Source organism: Pecten maximus, chromosome 5 (assembly GCF_902652985.1).
Source record: "Pecten maximus chromosome 5, xPecMax1.1, whole genome shotgun sequence".
In the NCBI taxonomy this organism is placed as follows: domain Eukaryota; kingdom Metazoa; phylum Mollusca; class Bivalvia; order Pectinida; family Pectinidae; genus Pecten; species Pecten maximus.
In genome coordinates, this window is record NC_047019.1 from 43,640,976 (window position 1) to 43,665,869 (window position 24,894).

At 36.1% G+C, this 24,894-nt stretch overlaps 2 protein-coding genes across 3 annotated transcripts in view; one reads left to right on the top strand and one right to left on the bottom strand.

Annotated features, from left to right (window-relative positions):
* Positions 1–18,605, bottom strand: part of LOC117328117 (histone deacetylase 8-like) — a 30,604-nt gene extending 11,999 nt beyond the window's left edge. For both annotated transcript variants that reach the window (XM_033885493.1, XM_033885494.1), the window contains exon 1: positions 18,528–18,605. In XM_033885493.1, coding sequence (XP_033741384.1) covers positions 18,528–18,555 — 28 coding nt within the window. In that variant the 5' untranslated portion in view covers positions 18,556–18,605. The remainder of the gene's footprint in view (positions 1–18,527) is intronic.
* On the top strand, positions 837–22,280 carry LOC117328118. The gene is made up of 5 exons (XM_033885496.1): positions 837–1,389; positions 7,995–8,365; positions 11,097–11,257; positions 15,557–15,854; positions 18,540–22,280. Exons 1-5 carry the CDS (start codon positions 1,223–1,225, stop codon positions 18,770–18,772), a joined length of 1,230 nt encoding a protein of 409 aa, XP_033741387.1. The 5' UTR covers positions 837–1,222; the 3' UTR covers positions 18,773–22,280.
* Positions 22,281–24,894: the final 2,614 nt, after the last annotated feature.

The following is a 24,894-nucleotide window of genomic DNA, read 5'->3' on the forward strand; positions in this document are numbered from 1 at the left end:
CATATTTGTTTAGATATCTTGATATTTCCTGTTGTCTTTCATTGTCGATATTCTATTTGGATATCTCGATATTTCCTGTTGTCTTTCGGTGTCGACATATTTTTTTAGATATCTCGATATTTCCTGTTGTCTTTCATTGTAGATATTTTATTTGGATATCTCGATATTTCCTGTTGTCTTTAATTGTCGATATTTTATTTGGATATCTCGATATTTCCTGTTTTCTTACAGTGTTGATATTTTGTTTGGATATTTCATCCTTTCCTGTCGTTGTCGGCATTTTATTTGGATATCTCGATATTTCTTGTTGTTGTCATCTTTGTTTGTTGTCTGTTCGCGTTAAACTTTGTCATCGTTGCGCTTCAATTTTGTCTGTGTTGTATCTGATGATTTGAGATAAGCTTATCGCTTAACTATGTTTTGAAAACATTTTTATTTATTAGTTAGTTATAATGTTATAACTGCATACTTTGTATAGACATTAATTGTGTTATAAGCCGCACGCAGCCACTGCAGCCTATCTTCCTGTTCTCCAGCCCTGTTAGACTTTACCTGGTAACACCTGATCAGACACACACATATATTTATATGTTTGTTACAAGGTTCGCGCCATCTGTATATGATTATATACATAGGTAGTCTCGATCAGAATATGAACTTCAAAGAATCCAGTGTAACTACATCATTAAATGATTGGTACGCCCCACCATAACCTAGACCATCTTACCTGTTAGTATATCCTATTATATAGATACACGCTGAAAAATACTGTACAATTTGTTAAACATTACTGCGCTACACAGACTACACACAACCTTCCGGCATTGTAAGGTTATTTCAAGTAACACACGAGATTTACATCTTTTACAATACATTCAGCTTCACTGTTCGTCATGCGCAGTGGCAAAAATCAATAATGAATGTCGATTGTGCGTGGATGAAAGAGCGACTTCATTCTAAGGCAGTTGGGAATCCCCGATTCTGTGCCATGACACTGAAGTGCTATCAATCGACTGGCCAAGCTACCATGAGTTCTCGGGGAGAGAGTGACCTTAACTTACATCATAGCGTGATTGTATTAAAACATATCGGTGTTTCAGGTGTACTGGTGTAATAGGAGGAACCCTAGGAGGATTACAAATTCATTCACAATCTATTTATACAAGGCCACATGCAACCCAGTAACAGGAGACCGGAGCCTGATGTAAACACACTGTAAAAAATGAAACCGTTCAATGGACAAGCGAAGATGTCAAACGGCACTGGTGAACATGGCTGGCTGAACACTGTCAAAGCTGGATACAAGCGATGGATTCTGGACAAGATTGGACCTCCAGTGCCAGAGGAGAGGAATAACACTCTTCTGATCAACATGGTCAAAAGTATAGGGTGAGTTACCGACTTGCATACCTTCTCGTGTTATCCTATATAGCATGTATTTATCGTTTTATGTCAGACAAACACTAATGTAGTATACAAATTGTATTTGTTTGCGTTTGTTTTCATAAACCACCGCAGCCCGGAAAAACACTACTTTAAGATGTTATATAGTAAGTGTATGTTTGTCCTTCGTCGTTACGTTTTGGTATCTTAACTTGTAGACAGAGAACCGTTTTTTACAAGTCTTCCAACATGTTATTGTCTGTTGGGTTTGCTTTCTTGATCATATAGAATATCCCAAATAGACACTGTAGCGATGCCTTTTTAACAGCAGTCTATCATCGTAACAAGATGTTCTTACGTCTGTGTGAACAGGTGAGTCTGGCATCAATGCCTTATGCAAACATGCACTCTTTAGACACTATAAACTATTTACATATCTATATACATGTATACATGTAGAAAAGATTTAGCTGAGACACGATAGCATCCGCGACATCAGAAGTGTAATTCACATGTTTCACATTTCAAAGAATTAAGTACTATATGAACTACACCTACAGTGTAGCAGACGACGTCTTGGCGCACGTGCTGATGTAGCTGAATGAACTTAATTAGATGAAAGTGCCAAATCGTGTGCTATGCTTTACACGAGAAGTGTTTTTATTTTTTAAGATTGTTACTTTCAGTTAAACGCACATTTTTTTTTAGTTCTATCCAAGATTCTGACGAATAGGCGTCAATGAGTGTTTCAGACATCCATTGTAGTTAATAACGATTTAATTTGAAATAATTAATGATGTGGATATTTTTGCCGTAAACCAGGAAATTTTTGATTACGTTTATTTTCCCTTTAAATATATGATAGAGGGTGGGCACTTTGCTATAATAAATGTGATATAAGTAGATATGTGGTACTGGCAGTAAGTATCGCTCCACTTGATCAGCATATGTGGGACTCACCAGTGATAAAAGGCTTTACCATATTAAATCATCTTAATTTCACTGCTAATTTGCACCATCTGCAGATGATATTAACAGTATGCTCTTAACATGGTTGGCACGGGCATAGGGGCTTGGCACGATTTTCCAAATGATAGTCCATATATATATGTATTGGAAAATCGTGCCAAGCCCCTGTGGCCACGGGCATGTAAAATAAACTATATATTAGGCCGTGAAATATACATACTTGTATATTATGTATATATATATATATATATTAGTGCTATAATGTAGTATCACAAGGGACCAAGGAAGACAATTTTTCGTCTCTTGCCCCGACTGGGCCTCGAACTCACGATCTACTTCAGCTAATCGCCTAGCCATAAATACCCGCAGCTAATAACGCCACATCCACGCTCTTAAAAAAGAACCTTTCAATGGTGCAGCGATGGTCGTCCCGATACCCAGACTTGATCATGTGTACATGTATATAAGATGTAAAGTAAACAGTCTGAGTGCGTTAATCAGAATCTTAAATAACAAACATTTTCAATAGTTTAGTCGAACGTCATGTGAACCTCTTTACAGATATATATAATAATAATAGTTAATGAAAGTTCTATTTTCTCGTGAACAGTGAGATTCCTGTGCCGAGTGATAAGCCATTGATCTACCCCCTATATTCTATACTTCCGGTGCTGTCACTCTAGATGCCCCTATCGTTGCAATCCTTTACCTCAGCTTCTAGCACAATGATGCTGAGATGGTAATCAAGTCTTGTGTCGGGGTGTTCATTTGTCGGGGTGTTCATTTAGGTCGGTCATGCATGTGTCGGGGTGTTCATTTAGGTCAGTCATGTGTCGGGGTGATCTGGTATCATAATGCAATTGTTAGTTTAATTAGCTGTATCTAGTTTTGTAATGGTATAATACATTTTAATTAGATAGCGGGTAGTAGATATCCCTGCGGTTTGAATCGATTACTGTATTAATTGAGGACATGTCTATGTAAGTAAGAGAAACGATAATGAAGTTTTAAACACTAATAATCATGACGGCTTTATTAGAAGTTTACTTACTGACTATGCTGGCAATAGTTTTAAATTCATTTTACTACTTAATAGCCTGTACAATGTCTTCATCACACGTGTTGCAAATTAAAACTAAGAAAATTATCAGCACATGATCCGTACTGAACACATGGTTTCTTTGCTAACCATGTCTCACTGCTGTAGTGGGATGTTCAAGTGTAAACAAGCTTCTCGAAGATATTGCAGTCTGTGGCCTATCCCATACCTGATATACGATATAATCAAGTCGTATGACCATACCAATGTATCCAATGTACCTGATCGCTAGTGAAACCCTGCGCAGGCTTATGATATTGATGTTTTAAAGAGAGATATGAAACATGACCTTGCGCTGCAAAGGGACTATCATTGGTTATACAGCAAATGATAAATGCTATGATTGGTATAATAGGGACTAGTATTGGTTATACTGCAAAGGCTACGCATTGATTGATACAGCAAAGGGACTATCGTTAGTTATATAGCAAAGATAATGCATTAAATGGCACAGCAAAAAGACTATTATTATTTATATAGCAAAGAAAATGCATTGTTTGGCACAGCAAAAAGACTATTATTATTTATTAAGCAAAGAAAATGCATTGATTGGCACAGCAAAAGCACGAATATTATTTATATAGCAAGGAAAATGCATTGATTGCCACAGCAAAATGACGATGATTATTTATTCAGCAAAGAAAATGCATTGATTGGCACAGCAAAAGGACGATTATTATTTTTATAGCAAAGAAAATGCATTGATTGGCACAGCAAAAGGACGATAATTATTTATTAAGCAAAGAAAATGCATTGATTGGCCCAGCAAAAGGACGATTCTTATTTTTTTAGCAAAGAAAATGTATTGATTGGCCCAGCAAAAAGACGAATATCATTTATATAGCAAAGAAAATGTATCGATTGACACAGCAAAACGACTATAATTATTTATATAGCAAAGAAAATACATTGATTGACACAGCAAAAAGACGAATATTATTTATATAGCAAAGAAAATGCATTGATTGGCCCAGCCAAAGGACGATTATTATTTATATAGCAAAGAAAATACATCGATTGGCACAGCAAAAAGACGATTATTATTTATATAGCAAAGAAAATGCATTTATTGTCACAGCAAAAAGACTATTACTGTATTATTTATATAGCAAAGAAAATGCATTGATTGGCACAGCAAAAAGACGATTATTATTTATTAAGCAAAGAAAATGCATTGATTGAAACAGCAAAAAGACTATCATTATTTATATAGCAAAGAAAATGCATGGTTGGAACAGGAAAAAGACCAATATCATTTATATAGCAAAGAAAATGCATTGATTGGTACAGCAAAATGACTATCATTATTTATATACATGTATATATATATATATAAATCATTGATTGACACAGCAAAAAGACTATAGTTATTTATATAACAAAGGGATTTCACTGATTGGCACAGCGAAGGGATGATAAGTTTTGGTATAGAAAAATCAAATTGATTAAATTGAAACAGCCAAGGGATAATCATTATTGGTATAACTAAGGAAATTTATTGACTGGCACAATAAAGGGATGATCGATCAGTATTTATATAACAAAGAAAAAAATGATTTATACACCAAAAGTCATGGTATTATTAACAGCGATAGAAAAGGCATGATTTGGTTTGGTTTGTTGGTACAGATAAGGGGTTATCATCATGCCTTCCATAATGGAAAATATTTATACAACAATAGAAATCGTATAGCAAAGGGAATGGCATGATTTGTACAGATAAGGGGTTATCATCGTGTCTACAACATTTGTTTGTTTGTTTGATATTGTATCGGTTCCTGTTGTATTTCAGTGACGATTTTAATATCAATTGCACGCTTTTGTTTTGACGCGATACATGAATGTAGATATAACTATGGCAGACACGGAATTCGTAGAGACTGACGACTATATTTGTACGTTTGTATCTTTGTACGTAAACTGAAATCCCCTAAGATGAACTACATAACGACAATGTAAGTTACGGTGGTGGCCATTGCGTTGCACTACAATGGACTCATTTGATTGCTTCATGTCATGTTGTTTAATATTATACCTCGGCATATTTCCTGTCACTAGGATCTCCAAACAAACCAATTGTTCTTGTTCTTATTTTCACCTCATTTTATCGATTTTAAGTTGGACTTAAGTTTCGTTATTATGTCAGCATTTTCTGTCAATATTAAGTTAGACTTAAGTTTCGTTATTATGTCAGTATTTTCTACCGATTTTAAGTTGGACTTAAGTTTCGTTATTATGTCAGTATTCTATGTCGATTTTAAGTTAGACTTAAGTTTAGTTATTATGTCAGTATTCTATGTTGATTTTAAGTTAGACTCAAGTTTAGTTATTATGTCAGTATTCTATGTCGATTCTTAGTTAGACTTTAGTTTAGTTATTATGTCAGTATTCTATCTATGTCGATTTTAAGTTTGACTCATGTTTCGTTATTATGTCAGTATTCTATGTCGATTTTAAGTTAGACTTAAGTTTAGTTATTATGTCAGTATTCTATGTCGATTTTAAGTTAGACTTAAGTTTAGTTATTATGTCAGTATTCTATCTATGTCGATTTTAAGTTTGACTCAAGTTTCGTTATTATGTCAGTATTCTATGTCGATTTTAAGTTAGACTTAAGTTTAGTTATTATGTCAGTATTCTATGTCGATTTTAAGTTAGACTTAAGTTTAGTTATTATGTCAGTATTCTATGTTGATTTTATGTTAGACTTGCGTTTCGTTATTTTGTCAGTATCCTCTATCGATTTTAAGTATTCTATGTTGATTTTATGTTAGACTTGCGTTTCGTTATTTTGTCAGTATCCTCTATCGATTTTAAGTATTCTATGTTGATTTTATGTTAGACTTGCGTTTCGTTATTTTGTCAGTATCCTCTATCGATTTTAAGTTAGTGCTAATTTATCAGCTACACGGATTCATACAGTTTGCAAACAAAATGTTTTTCATACTCAAATGAAACAAAAAAGAAAAAAAAGAAAAACATCAATGTATATTAAGAATCTAATTATTTTTTCTTGATTTGACTTCTCAATTAAAGGTAAGACTGATATACGAATGTTGTCTTAACAAGGCAACTCCTGAACCTCCAAAAGAACGACGGTGTCAGGGTTCCACGATTTATGGGTTGATACGAGGACGAATGTGATTTTAAAGTATGGCTCTATTGACTGGTATGGTGTCAAATGTGTTACTAGTATATAATGGCTAAGAGGGAGTGAGGATTAGTTTGACGGTGTCTATCGAATCTAATAATATCATGCAGTTTTCCATGTATTAGCTGGAATCGCAGGATTACAATAGCCAGTCTAGCTTAGATGATCGACAGACTGAGATTAATTCAATGACAAGTATGTCATAGTGAATGCACTAGGAGAAAATATACCTCTTACAGTTGGACAAAATATACCTCTATAATTAATCTCGGCTTTCTTACGGAAAGTGTTTTACATTTTCTGGTATATCTCTATTGATTGTACAGGTTGGAGGTTGACTTTTCCCTATAATTTCAGCACACCAGATGTTCTCGCATCTACAGCCACGATATACTGTGAACACACAAAGAAATCATTCGAGGAAAAAGAATCTATGAAACTTTTCCTGTTGTGATTACCAATATAACATTAAGGTCTGACTCACGCCTAGTGGAGACAGATGTTCCTCTTTCCCGAGCTGTCTACGCCATCTTGTAGATATGTCGGACTTTGTGTGATGACGGACTAGGAGGCTGGCTCCTGGAAACTTGAAGATTGTCTACTGTAATGAGTCGTGGTGTAGTTACGATACCACTGTGGTAAAATCTAGCTGTCACGATTGATATTTATTACTTATGATATGGTCTACAGGTATGAGCTGTCCGACTATAATGTGATGGCCCGATAACTAATTATCGAGCCTGGAACTCACTAACATTACTGCATCTTAATGATGCATTTTTTGTTTGAGTTGAAAGACGTTTACACAGTTAAAATCTGTATTTGATGGCAAATATTCAGGATGATAATCAACTTTTTATACTGCCAATACGTATCTTTATTCTGAGGCTGCTGCTCTGAGGAGTGAAGTTGTACCGTCATTGCAGTGTTTCATTTTTATTTCATAAATTTGAGCTGATGTCTACGGAACTTAAAGCAATATATTCTATTCAACTTCATTATATTTTAGGCTAGTATCCACTGACAACACTAGTATGGTAACACTTCTTCATGTTCCCAAAATGTACATCATGGAAATTGCTTTGTACTAGGAATGCAACGAGGTTGTTTGATCGAGTTTATATCTTTAATAACCTCGTGATTAAGTAAAACACACAAGATAAATGCGGCGATATTATTGTTTGTTTCCAAGAGTTTACATATATTGACAGACTTTCTTCTTCGACCGGATTTTTCGAATGAGTTGCATAGCGCTTCACGACTGGTAACCAAAAATGGTTGCAAACGTCCTAAGAGAAAATATCAAAGCAAAATCCACAAATGTTCAATTTGTATATTATTGACAGCCAAAAACAATTGTATATCACCATTTGTTTCACTTTTGTTTTCCAGGTGTATGTTTTCAGTAATTGGTGTGATCACGACTATGAGGTGGATGCTGTCGTCTGCATCCTCAAATGTTCTCTTAGAAAACGGATCGCTGACGTCAGCAGAACAGTGCACTGATATCAATCACGAGAATTGCCCGTGGTCTCACGTGTTTTCAGACTTAACCAATCGTCTTCATTTGATGGAAATGGCGTTCAAGGAGCAAGTGGTGGCGCGAGAGACAATCGAGCGTGAAGTCAACAACCAGTCGGATTTGAATACATATTTAAATGACAAATTAGCCTTATTCAACGAGAAATTGGAAAATATTAGCAGGCAATATGAACATATGGAAACTAGGGTGTCACAGTTGGCCTCAAAGCTCAGATATGACGGTACGTTTTTTATACTTATATACATAGCGTAATTAATATAAGTTATATAAATGCAAATTGTATCACTAAAGCAATTTTCTATTCTAATTTTTAACGCAGGTTTTTAAAATGGTTAATGATTTGGTTGGGCATTGTTAAACTTAATGTCAAAACAATAAGGTCATTTATCGCGGTATAGGGTACAATCTTTGTTACTGCTGGCTGCAAACATACTGGTGAGACATTGTGACGAGCAGGTATACTTATGTTACTACACTTTTACATTACTTGCAATGTTATTATATTTTGACCAATCTGAGACTGCTGACACTGCACTACAAAATGTTCTTTTAGATAAAATCTTGTTAGGTTCGCATTTGCATTTTTTACAGAAATGCCAAAGTAATCTTACTTTAATCAAACTATAAAATCTGACGGCTTTAAAGCATTTTGTAATTTAGAAGAATCACTTAGAAAGAATATTATATTGTTATTCTGTACACGTGTGGTAGATGCAGAGACGATCAATGCATGGCACATAACTGGAATACCTACGTTATCACGCCCCTCGGTAACATGTTGTGAGCTGTATTGGTGTACCGTAGATAACGTAATTACAAGCCATTATTAATATACTGGATAATAGTTCAGACCATAGCTCGCTTAGTAATAACAGGTATATTTAACCGTCGGTAGAGACTGGCTGTTCAAATCACACAATTGGTTAAGAGTTACTTCTCAAGTTCATGATAGAGAAATCTCAAAACCGAGTGCTGATATTATATTGGTTGTCTAACTCAAGGCTCGTAAACAATCAAGAATATCATCCCGAGGATTGGAGATTTTTCAGCCATGTCCTTGGGGTAGGGAATTATTATTTTCCTCCCATCACACTACTTTATTTACACAGGGTCTAGTTACTCAAATATCAATTATAAAAAAATGTATTATAAAGAAACACAATGTTGTCGTCGACGTGATTGAATTAGCTTAGGTAGTTGGCAGATATCACACCCTAGGGGTGACAGATATATCACACCCAAGGTGAATAACGGAGATGTCACACCCAAGGTGGTGACAGAGATATCACACCCAAGGGGATGACAGAGATATCACACCCTACGTGGTGACAGAGATATCACACCCAAGGGGATGACAGATATATCACACCTTAGGTGGTGACAGGGATATCACACCTTAGGTGGTGACAGGGATATCACACCCTAGGGGATGACAGAGATAGCAAACCCTAGGGAGTGACAGAGATATCACACTCTATAGGGGTGACAGAGATAATTCACCCTATGGATAACAGGAATATCACACCTTAAGGGGTGGCAGAGATAATTCACCCTAGGGGATGGTAGGAATATCACACCTTAAGGGGTGACAGAGAAATTTTGAACAAATTAAAGCGAGATAAATCTGTTAAAACATCAGCTGATTTAGAAGAAATAAAGAGGGGGTCATGGAAAGATCAAAGAAATGTACTACAAAAATAAATACCATGAGTTTGTGTCCCCGTATAAGGAGAGATCAAACGCACATATAACCAATAAAGATCTTACCCAAATAATCGTCAATATTGTTTTGAAATGTCTTGTTCCATTGCGGTATTAAAGAAAATCCTAGTAGTAAAATTACAGTTCAGTATTATGCATGTATAGCAGAAAAGGGAACACGGGACAATGGTACACTTATTGTCTTTTTGTTGTCTTGCTTGTTTGAATATTTCTTTCTTATTATCTACTTATCAGGTCTAAGAAAACTTTAGAAAAGTCGACCGGTACCTATATTTAAAAAACTATAGGGTATCGATATATATATCTATAATGTCTACCGATAGCTATATGTAAAACAAACTGTAGTGTATCGATATATATTTCTATGTCTACCGATAGCTATATGTAAAAAAAAAGCTGTTAATATCCATTAACGTATGTCATTTGTTAATACATATACTTTATCTTCCTCTGATTTCTGTTTATAGACTCCAGTGAGCGCTTAATCGATAAATTGTCAGTAAAGTACATCCGGGCGCATTGCGTACCGGACTCACCCTTAGGTGTAACGGTCATATAACGGTTCGTTACACCGCAATCAAACCAGAAAATAGAGAGGGTGATTAACATTACTGCCTTACTCATCTCTAATAAAACGATAGGGAGATAGTGATGATGACGGAAGTGTTCCCCCCTAACTCGTTACCACTATATTAGGTTGATTATATCCGTAAAATATTGATGTTATGGTAAATATTTAATGTAATTAAATATGCACTTCAATATCGTTTCATATGCCAGGAAAATGCTAAAATATTACATGTTTGTTGTCAGTATACTATTTCTATTGTACAGACTACATTTTTTGTATCAACAGCAGGTCAACAATGATGTATATTCTGACGTGGCCAATATATTAACCTCTCTCTACAGAGAGAACAATATACATTGTACATGTTCGGAACGTTAACATTACTGTAGTTGTATCTTTACCCGTTGTATGATCACATTACCTGTAATTGCAATCACCAATACCTGGTTAATGAAATATATTTTTTTGTAAGTTTCCTTTTCTATTTCTTATAAACTTATATTCTATTTTAGGGGGACATACGGGTATCAAAGCGGTCTTTGTTCTCGATCAATTGTTTTCCTGTTGTACTTCTATAAAAAGCTAATTAATACAGAGAATAAGGATATATTGTTCCATCTCATTGTTTCAATGCATTATTTTTACTTTTTATTTTCAGAAATACTGGGACTTATTTTATTTCTTCTCGTACTGACCGAGCTGATCTTAAAACTGGAGCCGTTTGTCCGCCATTGGCTTGCCACGCGGGGGGCTGTAAGGGCGTCTCCGTCAGTGTCAACACCGCGCAGGTCTAATGGCAAGGAGATGTCTGGTAAAAAGGTATATTTTACCAGATATTATTCATGTTGTATCGGAAACCGCGACAATTTTGAAGTATTAAAAGACCAGGAAATACTGAAACAATTGAAGTAGTAAATATGATGGACATAGAAATGCAAAACTATGTCTGTAACCAGAGACCTATATTATAGTATATATGTCTCTGCTGTAACCGACACAGTATAAAACAAAAGGCAATTATAATAGGTCACTTAAGTCTCAAGTGACCTACAAAGTTCGTGGGATGATCATAATGCGATTTTTGACAAAGACAATAATCATGATATGTGTTGCTGATAACCTTGAAAAGTGAAATATTTCATAACATTAATGTGAACTCAAATTCAAAAGAAAAAACATAGCTGTTGTCTTCGGTTCTTGATCAGAATATTAAATTGAGAGCCATAACTCTTTCATCTCTTCCTGACCGGAATGCAATCCATCTGAACTGTTGTAGACAAGAACGCCTATGTCAATACTAATGTGAATACCTGGTACTAACCAGACACTGGATTGGTCCGTAAATGTCCTCATAACAACATGGAACTACTGTTAAATCAATAGCTCATATCAGTTCCGGCTTTTAGCGTAGCCCGGCTAATTTTCTATACAAATCTAATAAAATAGTGATGGGGGACACAGCGAGGACAGTACTGACTTCTGATTAGTATCGATTTCCGGAAATGTTTCTGGAGATCAGTCATGTGTAACAATATTTTGAAAGAATAGCAGCAGCGCTTATTTGTTTTATGTCATTTGTCTTCTTTTAATTTTTAAAACAAAACTGCTGCCGTTGTAATTGTCATCCTGATAAAACTTTCTTTTTTTAGCTGTTCTATATCTTTAGGGAAAAGTCTCAAATCTCTACACGATTTGTGGGATATGATTGGCTATGGGTGTCACCTTTATATATCTGTGTCATCAAGCAAAATAATTTCATTATTCAAACCATTGAAATCAATATAAACAACTTGCATATCAGAGCTGTCGAGTTACCAAGATGTCATTGATTTCTGCTGGTGGAGAGAGAATCCCTGTATGTAGTCAATATGTTATTTTGTACAATGTAATATGTTGGTGAGTAGTTCCATAGTTGATACAAAGGTCTGAGCCAGGTTGACTCCAAGGTTCTGTGACTTTTAAATGTAACGACCTATTGTCACGAAATCCTGGACAACAGCATTTTGTCATCGATGTAATGATCGTATCATTGAAATAACGCAAAAACAGAAGTGTCCGCTTAAGTTCTCGAACGCGAAATTCATACACACTAATGCAAACCTCAGGAGGTGATACATGATAACCCCAATACATCTAGGACAGGATTACACAGTTCCACATGCCGAAGGTGGTCGGCAAGTTAATGAGTTATCTAAGTAAGTGGTGAATGAGTTAGGTGAATGAGTTAATAGTAAATGATAAATATGCCATCTTTACCAAATAAATGTATAATTGTATTTACAAACCAGTAAGTGCGGTTTCGTCATTTAATGCTTTTACATACTTTAAACAATCTTTTACCTTATATCTTATGTCTGCACGAACCGAAAACTGTTTCCATGTCTATATTTCCTATTGCTATATGACTGTAAGGAGATCCAATGGGATCATCTTCAGTTATATCGTATTTGTAGCCTTTGATTTGCAATAGACCGTTCGGTGCTTGTATGTGAATAAGCATGCAAAACAGCACACATATGACTTTATGAACTAACGCTATATTTATCCACCATTAAAACTTGTAGAAAACAGCATCTTTCTGTCTTTATAAAATAACACTATACTTCTCCACCAACACTAAACCTTTACATCAACAATTACTTACACCGTAAGAAACACTGTATATCGATGGAAAAGTGAAACAACGTACTGTTCTTTCGGACAGTCACATTTCAATTAGAATTACATTTTATGTGGACTGATGTGTCTTCAAGCAATTTCATCAATGGTAATTTTCTTCCGAAGCGTAATGTTCTTTGTATCCGTTACCCTTACCCATTGTTTTATTCCAAGTCCTGTAGACGCCGGGACAATATGTGAATTTTTAAGACAAAAACAAAATGAATAAATAAAAAACAACAACAATGTATTGCCTAGTAACATTCAAATAAACGGGTGGACGGTTTATGTTTACGAGGTAATAAAGCGATCTGATTTGTCCTGTCTGTGTAATCGATCCATTACGGCCATTTATGCTACTTTGGGATATTAAATAATACATTCATATAATGCCAATTACACAGGTACTGATGTGCAAGTTGCTGTTGTTCGCAATCTTTGCGTTTCGTTTCAATAATAAGGTGATACTCGCGGCGGTAATAAGTTAACTGATGTTTTATAATGGTACGTTTTCTGTGAATATGCTTGTTCAATTGTCATTTATTGTTCTAAAAATCATGCTACCATGCTTAAGCTTGTCAAAACTATTTCATTGAGACAGAAAATGGATCGTTTGAGTAAACATATAATTTTCCATGGGAAAACCTTCGATTTCTAATTGTTATTTGTACGACTACATCATGGCTAAAAAATAAAAAGAGATTTGTTCGTAAAAATTAAGCGGGAATCAGAAGCGTCATATTTGTTTGATTTAGTAGATAACACCATTTGTATGGACTGCTCAGCGCAACTTTACTGGGTTTTCTGTTTTCTGGTAGCATTGCTTATAAACCGGTGTCAAATGTGTATTTAGATAAAACCGTGGTGTAGACAGCCAATTTACTCTAAACAACCACTAAGACTGCATAGGTCTCTTTTGCATCTTAATAAAGTAAATTGCAGATTTCAATATGGTTGATAGAAAATATATTTGTCATTCTGGTAACCGCGTGGTTTGCAATTCATGAACGCATGCGGCAGTCAGAACCTAAATAACCGTAATTTCAAAAGTCGCCGCCAAGCTAAATGTGTTCTATATTCCGTACTGTTATATAAGACATCTATATTGTCTTTGGAAGAGATATATAGTACAGTCATAGTCTATCTAACAGGGAGATAAGAATTAAGTATCGGTGAAAAACGTAATTACAATTTTAACTTAATCGTATACTTTCCTTATCCTCAGTAAGAAGTGTTAACACGCAGCGATATTTGTTTTTGATTATATTGAAATGATCAGATATCCCACGGAGGATAATCCACCATTCATGGTACAAATTACATTTTACACTTGTATATCTTCTTGAATTTACTATTTGTCTCCATGGCACCTGGAGGATCGGTCGGTTGGCACGGTGGCATGGAACACGGTGTTGAATCAGCTATTAACACAATAGACTAGTTGTCTTTCATGACTTGATGACTTATATAATCGATATGTGTGGGACGACTTGCTTCATTATTAAGTCGGATTGAAGGATGTTATGTCACGATAATATCACAATGACATTGATCAACGAACTACGTGTTCTCGACATCTGGTACTGGGATTAGCCAGGGATTGCTAACAAGACACATCCCGATACACGAGTATATATAGTAAATGTTTTTGTTTATTTTATGTGGGGAATATTACATATAAGATAAATCATACATGTAGAATATAAAATAGTCTTATAGCTCTGCTGTAGTGTATCCTTTGAAATTCGAAACATAGCCCATATGTAGCACGTGATATACAAAACATACTTATCAACAGACAAGGATGTTGGTGTTAAGTCCAGACTGATCAGTAACATGATATTCATTATTGTACGGCTTAGTGACAGCATCCGACACATATTTACTATAGCCAGCAACTGTAAAGCATCACCTATGGATACTGACGCGTGGAAGGTGGAATAGTGATAATTTAGGTGTTTATATATATATATGTATATATGCATTGTATTTACAGTATCGTTTTCTCTACAGCGCACACCTTGTACCGGGACAGCTGGTAACATTGTATTCTATACATATTGATTATTCTAATGTCTCTTTACAACCGCCAGCAAAAGTAATATAAACAAAAAAGAGTTTAGGAGGCGAGAGGGCATCTCATAAGGAAAAGGATTGTTGAGTAATTTTTAAATGATTTATGATGTTTATCCGAAATGCAGGAATGTTTCTCAATCAGAGATGGCGAAGTGAACACGGGGAAATTGAAATCAGCAAAATGCCGCCAGTCAAATAAATATAATACTGTATTGGCAACAAAGTTAAAATATGATGATCAGTAGATTTCAACATACATGTATTTCAATTAGAAAATGAGACCTATATCAGTTAAGTTATGACAAGTCCTCACCATTGTGTTTCTCTAATATGTCTGTTTTTTCGTTATTGTGTTGACTAACAAGCGATGTTTTGTATTAACAGGGCTCATCTGGCTGTTCGACACCAAAACACATTTTCCTGAGGAACGAAATGTGTGTGCTTCTCTTCCGGAAAGAAAATAACAATATTTTCACGTCTTTGATTGAAGCGATGCTAAAGAATTTTACAGAAGTGAAGCTAGCCTCAAACCCATTCTTCATAATTGAAAATATCAATGACGTAAAAAACGTCCCGCCCGTGAAATTGTATGTGGTGATATGTGACTGTGAGGTGTCCTCTGGTAAAACCAACGGCTGGGATCTCCATATAGCGGCCATTAAAGTACTCAGGACTATCACAGGTAAGTAAACTAGGAGGTATGATAACATCCATCGTGTTGACTCCCTGATGGTCTGAATGATAACTTGGAAATTTGGTTACATCCATCATGTCGATCCCCTGATGTTCCGAGCGATAACTGAGAAATTTGGTTAAATCCGTCATGTCGACCCCCTAATGTTCCGAGCGATACCTGGGAAATTTGGTTAAATCCGTCTTGTCGACCCACTGATGTTCTGAATGATAACTGGGAAATATGGTTACATACATCATGTCGACCCCCTGATGTTCTGAATGATAACTTTGAAATATGGTTAAATCCATCATGTCAACCCCCTGATGTTCTGAATGATAACTTTGAAATATGGGTACATCCATCATGTCGACCCCCTGATGTTCTGAATGATAACTTGGAAATTTGGTTAAAGCCGTCATGTCGACCCCCTGATGTTCCGAGCGATAACTGGAAAATTTGGTTAAATCCGTCATGTCGACCCACTGATGTTCTGAATGATAACTGGGAAATATCGTTACATACATCATGTCGACCCCCTGATGTTCTGAATGATAACTTTGAAATATGGTTGAATCCATCATGTCGACCCCCTGATGTTCTGAATGATAACTTTGAAATATCGTTACATCCATCATGTCGATCCCTGCTGTTCTGAATGGTAACTTTGAAATTTGGTTAAATCCGTCATGTCGACTCCCTGATGTTCTCAATGGTAACTTTGAAATTTGGTAAAATCCGTCATGTCGACTCCCTGATGTTCGGAGCGATAACTTGGAAATTTGGTTAAATCCGTCACATTCACTCGTAATGTAATGGGCGATACCACGGTATTATGGGTTCTCCTCCTGTCAAGATGTAACGTGATGTCATCAGCGATAAACTCGGTAACTTTAGTCATAACTATTTTCAATAGGAAATGGTGTGGTTAATTAGCTTTCATTAGGCACAAGACGCTTCATTCATAACCAAAAAAAAGTAAAGTAGATGACCAGCTTTTACAAGCAATAGTAATTTTAGTTTGCCGGCCCAAACCAATAGTTGAACAGGTGTGATTCACCATTCACAACATATGTATGATGGCCGATTAATATTTTGTGAGCCTCGTATTGAAGGAGGTATTCAAGGATTTTCTTTTTTTTTTGTCCTACTAGTCTCTGACTATATAGGGCCGTGTACCCAAGGATTGGACTCATTTGGTTAGTTTATATCGACAAGGAAGCACTCTAAAGTAAACAAGACAATCGGCTTTTCCAAATGGACAAAATCTGTTAGGGTTTGGGTTAGGGTGAAAGAGTCTGCCATTGTCGTGGCTGCCATTCACAATTGTGGCTTTAAATTGTTTGAGCATCCGCCTTATCATCTGATCTCGCTCCATCAGACTTTCATCTATTTCCAGGACTGAAAACAGCTATTTTAGGCACCCTACCCCTAACCCTAACATGCAGTGGATGACTTTCTGAACATCCAAAAAAGGAGTTCTATAAAAGGCGCATCGAGGCCCTTAAACACCACTGGCAAAAAAGATACGGGAGGGGATTATGTTGAAAATTAATACAATATGTCCGGCAAAATTAAAATCCTTCAATATGAGGCTCACAACTTACACAACGAGTGGTTGTTGTATATGGTATTTCTTTCACTCTAGTGAGTTATTTTTCAAACTTACCACGAGCTTTAGCGAGTGTTTATTTGTAACTTTTGAAAAATAAGTAACAAGAGTGAAAGAAATACCATATACAACATTCACGAGATTGTGTGACCTGTCTCTACCACAATAGTAAAGCCACTCTGAGGATGAATCGACCTGTTTTGTGTCAATGTGTATTCTTTTCACAATATCAGGTGTGGTGTAAGGATATGACCTAATTAAAATGCCGCTAACTGATATGCAAAACTGACAAATTCGGAAATGTATGGAAATACTGCAATTCATTACAAATCATAACAGAATAATAAGTAGGTTTATTCTTTCAAAGCAATACATTAATATAAATATAATATTTTCAAGAATATAACAAAACAACTGCGAACTACTTCTTGTGCGTTATCATTTCCAGGACATCGTGAAGCGGCGTTCAAGTGCTAGCCAATAAAATCGCATTAAACCACATGATTAAAAAATAGTTCCGGTCAAAGGTCACCGTGTCAACCAATCAAAACGCATTTAGAGTTTATACCACGTGTAGTATAAACTGAATGTTATTCAACAGTTGTAATGAATATTTCATGTCTTGGGAGTTGAATAACACCGACCTATTGTGGTAGAATATATTTTATATTTCTTATGACAATGATGGAATAACTCGTGTGCCACGTTGATTGTGATGATACAATTGATAACCCTTCAGCTAGAAAGGACACAAAGATCGAGCATCATCTGACGGAATCAATACGCCCGTCTGGCGAATCTTCGTGACACGGCAATACATATTCATACAGTAGACGTATACAGCACGCCCATGTTATGTAGACCATTCGTGTATGACAGAACAAGTATTATCCATCATAGCAGAACAAATTATACAACATAGAAATCCCCTATCGTGTTAAAACCAAAGACTACATAAAAGAACAAGATTTTCAGTTCAGTTGGCTTTGATTGTCTAGAGAGTAGACTATACTATTCGAAAGAAAACATGCACTTTTTGGATTGTTTATTGTATTTATATAATTTCTTACCTCTCTTTTCAGTGAATGTAGTCGTCATTGTAGCTAACGATGAGGGGTCCAAAAAGATGGTGGCACATTCTATGTACAATGAGAATCTTCGCCTTGTTCACCATTTCGACTTACTGCACGACATGGCTGCTAGTGGTAAGCTCTTCTCTATGTGGCAGGAGATGTCCTCCCACCAGATGAGTCATCTCCGCAAGTACATGAGGACTGTGTTGAATGTTCGGCCGAGTCTCACTCCAGTAAGATGACTTTCGTCCGAAATGACGACATAGAATCTGTGGGCAGTGAGGGATGACATAGGGTATCGAGCAGATTAACAAATAATCCATGAAATAACGAGGAGCTGTTAATTGTGTGACGGAATAACGATGTTGTTGATTGGTCAATGCAATAACGACGTTATTGATTGGTCAATTGAATCACGTCGTTGTCGATTTTTAATGAAAAACTTTTGATTTGCTAATGTAATGACAAGACGTTGTTTATAGAATTATATTGTATCTTATGTTTTTAGGAACAGTTGTCATGATAATGATCTCAGATTAGAGTAACAGATGTGTTGTTTAAAGACAGACGAAAGAACGGAAATGTCATTGTAGTGTTGTGGGAGTTATCGAACTTTATATATGCAAGAAACATGTTTGTGTTGAAATGGTTTCACATAGAATGAAACAAAAGAATTGAATGAATGAAAAACTGCTACCTGACCGCAAACATTATTGTATATGAACTGAAATGCTATATATTATATTGTCTTTATATATATATTTTCACATGACATACATGGTCATAATTGTTAACATTAGGGCTGGTTAGCAATGTTGGAACACCAACGACGCATCAAGTTATATTGAAATGTTAGTAAGTACTCCCTAGAAATGATGCATATTTCATTTCTAAGCGTTGCTTAAAAACAAAGTCAAATGCTCCATTACATAATTTCTATACCTTTCTGATATTTGAATTCTCCTTTAAGGGTATTACGTTTGGTTGGTTATCTAGTGCCAATAAATATAGAAATGAAACAATAATCACGTGATTTACACGTGGAGCGGTATTAACAATCTAGTTCAGTCCTCGTCCTTTCGATGTTTGCCGACACAGGCTGACATACAACTGTAGATTTACTGACGAGAAAACCAGTCAGCGTGGCAGTTTTTCATTCAGTGATAATCCTCAATCAACTGTTCATAAGCTTACTTTACATAACATCGTTGTATGATTTCAACTAGGGAATATAAGCGCAATGCCAATGTTGTAGGTGTAAGTTCGTCTAAATATGGTCAATTTGATTACAGTGGGATAAGCTTGTACACAGTTAAGCAGCAGTTTGGCTCACTTTAATGTCCAAACCTTCATTGGACTGGGTTAAACAATACTTTTATACAACCATACACATTTCTGGTCATACATCTGGACATACCAGGTTATTTACTCTTATTTCCTGAAAATAATCATTTTGATTTTGGTGACATTTCGTGACATCCACTTGTTCTGATTACTAACGCTGATATCATCAACAGCATAATTTAAAAGGATATTACGTGTCACTATAAATGAGAAACCTCCTCGAAAATATGGGCAGTTTGGGTACATAAATAACCCTTTAATACTCTTAAATAGAGGGGAGATAATTCAATAGATACCAATAATAATTGGGTATTTATTGTTCTAATTCTTTATTTATTTAATGAGGATCACAAACAGCCCTAGGGCTACGAGATGCTCTCCTCAACACATAAAACAATACAGTATGTACCAGACGTAATCATAACACACGCTCTCTCACTCACACATACATTCCATAACATAGAGAAGATGAGGTGGAGAGGAAGGATGAGGATAGAGGGAAAGAGGTAAAGCAAAGAAAGTGAAGGAGGTGTGGAAGGGTGGGTATCTGCCCAGACTACGATCATGTATATTTAGTATGAACGTATACGAGTTCGACGCTATCATTAAAGACATATTTATATTTAAAGTTATTTGATAATAGTGCATTGGCATTCTGTTAAATATATATAATGTAATTATAAACTCCCCGGCCTTAGCGATTTATCTAGCAAACACTTGTGAAGGAGATGTTTCGGTCCATGAACTTCCCTGAGCCTTTTGATTGTTTTGAAGATGACATATAACCGCCGTACATAAGCTTATTTCCATATACGATATACATTACCAATTTTCTATTTGGTGCAAGGTTTTTTGTTTTTTGTTTTGTTTTTTTTTACAGATAGAAAACCTGTTTTATTGTTTTATGGTCGACTGGGCAACCAATGTCGGGCTGGATATGGGCTCAGTATATCTCACTTCATTAGCTTCGCAATCACAATACGAAAATGTGGAACACTGACACATCCATAATTATTATGGAGGATAATAATAAGGTTACGATAACTTGCGCCCTATCCTTTTGTGTCGTACAATATAATTGATAGAAATAGTAAGCATGATTCCTATTAATCAGGTTAATGGTACAAAAGGATACCGCGTGTTAGACATTGGACTATTTCATTCAACTAAGCGTGAGGTTTCATGCTCGTGCAACTACTAATACCGGTCATGGCACGACTACAAACGTCATCGCTTCACGAGCATGATTTTTAACGACACATGTTGACTGAACACGTCGTCATCAGGACAGGCTGTGACTATACACGTTATTGTCAGGCTACGTGTTGAATGTACACGTCATTGTCATGCCACTTGTTGAATGTACACGTCATCGTCAGGCCACGTGTTGAATGTACACGTCATCGTCAGGTCACCTGTTGAATGTACACGTCATCGTCAGGCCACGTGTTGAATGTACACGTCATCGTCAGGCCACCTGTTGAATGTACACGTCATCGTCAGGCCACCTGTTGAATGAACACGTCATCAGCAGGGCACAGGTTGACAATACACGTCATCATCGGGCCGCGCCCTGACTTTACACGTCATTATGACACTTGTTGACTGTACACGTCATCATAATATGACACACGTCGACTAATTACCTCATCATGGTATGTGTTGACTATACACGTCATCAACAGAACACGTACTGACTATATACGTGATAATCATGATACGTATAGACTGCACACGTCATGATCAGGATACGCAGTGACTATACACGTCATCACAATGACACGTGTTGACTATGCACGTCATCATCAGGACACGTGTTGACTATATACGTCATCACAATGACACGTGTTGACTGTACACGCCATCATCAGGACACGTGTTGACTATATACGTCATCACAAGGACACGTGTTGACTGTACACGTCATCATCAGGACACGTGTTGACTATATACGTCATCACAATGACACGTGTTGACTGTACACGTCATCATCAGAACACGCGGTGACTGTACATGATATCATATTACGTGTTGACTTTACACGCGTTGTCTATATAAACACACTTATCATTTCTCTGCCAGTCATCTAACAGGTATAGATAGTTATCATTCGATAGTGGTTCGGGAGTGGTATGTGCATATCAATGGGTAATTGAGATTCATATTGTGATTATAGAATTGAGTAACAAACATCTATAAATATCGAGTGAAATAGTTTGGGCGTGATTTAATTATTGGGTAAAAGTGTGACCATCATTATGTGTTTGAGTGTATATACTGGGAGAGCGAGATTAGAATGACGATTGATGTAAATAAGACGTTTACGTCAATATAAATTGATTACTATTGTAAACGTTGTACATATGGCAGTATTTTATTGAATAAAATGCCTGTGATAACATTTAACTTTCGTTTACTTTCTCATTACAATAATAATACACTTAAGCCCGAAACATGTTTACTTTCTCATTAAAATATTAATACACTATTCCCGGAACATGTTTACTTTCTCTACAACAATACTTAACAATAGTTATGTACATTTGTAAAGCATTGCAAAATGTCTCCGATTGTCTACAGTAAATGTGTTCGTGTGTTGACTGACAGCAGGTTGTATCCCTGTGTGTTGACTGACATCATGTTGTATCCCTGTGTGTTGACTGACAGCAGGTTGTATCCCTGTGTGTTGACTGACAGCAGGTTGTATCCCTGTGTGTTGACTGACATCATGTTGTATCCCTGTATGATTGCTTATCAGGTACATTGTCGTTGTGACTGTCCTAAGTTTGTCTCTGTGGTTTTACTGTCCTAAATGTGTTTCTGTTAATTTTACGGTCCTGTGTTTGTCTCTGTGGTTTTCCTGTCCTCAGTTTGTTTCTGTCGTTGTGACTGTCTTAAGTTTATTTTTGTCGTTTTGACTGTCCTAATTCTGTCTCTGTCGTTGTGGCTGACCTAAGTTTGTTTCTGTCGTTGTGACTGTCCTAAATTTGTTTCTGTTATTTTTACTGTCCTAAGTCTGTCTCTGTCGTTGTGGCTGTCCTAAGTTTGTTTCTGTCGTTGTGGCTGTCCTAAGTTTGTTTCTGTCGTTGTGACTGTCCTAAATTTGTTTCTGTTATTTTTACTGTCCTAAGTTTGTTTCTGTCGTTGTGGCTGTCCTTAGTTTGTTTCTGTCGTTGTGACTATCCTAAATTTGTTTCTGTTATTTTGACTGTCCTAAGTCTGTCTCTGTCGTTGTGGCTGTCCTAAGTTTGTTTCTGTCGTTGTGGCTGTCCTAAGTTTGTTTCTGTCGTTGTGACTGTCCTAAATTTGTTTCTGTTATTTTTACTGTCCTAAGTTTGTTTCTGTCGTTGTGGCTGTCCTTAGTTTGTTTCTGTCGTTGTGACTATCCTAAATTTGTTTCTGTTATTTTTACTGTCCTAAGTTTGTCTCTGTCGTTGTGGCTGTCCTAAGTTTGTTTCTGTCGTTGTGACTGTCCCAAGTTTGTTTCTGTCGTTTTGACTGTCCTAAGTTTGTTTCTGTTATTTTGACTGTCCTAAGTTTGTTTCTGTTATTTTGACTGTCCTAAGTTTGTTTCTGTCGTTTTGACTGTCCTAAGTTTGTTTCTGTTATTTTGACTGTCCTAAGTTTGTTTCTGTCGTTTTGACTGTCCTAAGTTTGTTTCTGTCGTTTTGACTGTCCTAAATTTGTTTCTGTTATTTTGACTGTCCTAAGTTTGTTTCTGTCGTTGTGGCTGTCCTAAGTTTGTTTCTGTCGTTGTGACTGTCCTAAGTTTGTTTCTGTCGTTTTGACTGTCCTAAGTTTGTTTCTGTTATTTTGACTGTCCTAAATTTGTTTTTGTCGTTTTGACTGTCCTAAATTTGTTTCTGTCGTTTTGACTGTCCTTAGTTTGTTTCTGTCGTTTTGACTGCCCTAGATTTGTTTCTGTCGTTTTGACTGTCTTAAGTTTGTTTCTGTCGTTGTGACTGTCCTAAGTTTGTTTCTGTCGTTTTGACTGTCCTAAGTTTGTTTCTGTCGTTGTGGCTGTCCTTAGTTTGTTTCTGTCGTTTTGACTGTCCTAAGTTTGTTTCTGTCGTTGTGGCTGTCCTTAGTTTGTTTCTGTCGTTGTGACTGCCCTAGATTTGTTTCTGTCGTTTTGACTGTCTTAAGTTTGTTTCTGTCGTTTTGACTGTCCTAAGTTTGTTTCTGTTATTTTGACTGTCCTAAATTTGTTTTTGTCGTTTTGACTGTCCTAAATTTGTTTCTGTCGTTTTGACTGTCCTTAGTTTGTTTCTGTCGTTTTGACTGTCCTAAATTTGTTTCTGTCGTTTTGACTGTCCTTAGTTTGTTTCTGTCGTTTTGACTGTCCTAAGTTTGTTTCTGTCGTTGTGACTGTCCTAAATTTGTTTCTGTTATTTTTACTGTCCTAAATTTGTTTCAGTCGTTTTGACTGTCTTAAGTTTGTTTCTGTCGTTGTGACTGTCCTAAGTTTGTTTCTGTCGTTGTGACTGTCCTAAATTTGTTTCAGTCGTTTTGACTGTCCTAAATTTGTTTCTGTCGTTTTGACTGTCCTAAATTTGTTTCTGTTATTTTGACTGTCCTAGATTTGTTTCTGTCGTTGTAACCGTTTTAAGTTTTTTTTTGTCATTGTGGATATCCTAAGTTTGTTTTTGTCATTGTAACTGTCTTAAGTTTGTTTCTGTCGTTTTGACTGCCCTGGATTTGTTTCTGTCGTTGTAACCGTCTTAAGTTTCTTTTTGTCATTGTGGATATCCTAAGTTTGTTTTTGTCATTGTAACTGTCTTAAGTTTGCTATTTGATGCTCACAGATTCCGTCCTTATGTGACTGAGGAGTCCTGATCACTGTTTGTACACCTACAGCGCATGTTAATCACCTGACGACCTGAGCTTTAAAGTTAAAGGATACCTGAAGAGTAATTTATCTCGGACTTTACTTTAACGCTTGGTGTGAGTTTTGATTGTATACGCAAGTTTGAATATCTTCATGGCGGAAGATCATCAAAAAATAACAAGTTCAATGTGG

Bases quoted from the DNA above. Each gene is read 5' to 3' on its own strand.
- LOC117328118 (XM_033885496.1), top strand. From the start codon at position 1,223: ATGAAACCGTTCAATGGACAAGCGAAGATGTCAAACGGCACTGGTGAA. The intron at 1,390-7,994 runs GTGAGTTACCGA...TTTGTTTTCCAG, and splicing joins AACATGGTCAAAAGTATAGG to GTGTATGTTTTCAGTAATTG. The intron at 15,855-18,539 runs GTAAGTAAACTA...CTCTCTTTTCAG, and splicing joins AGTACTCAGGACTATCACAG to TGAATGTAGTCGTCATTGTA.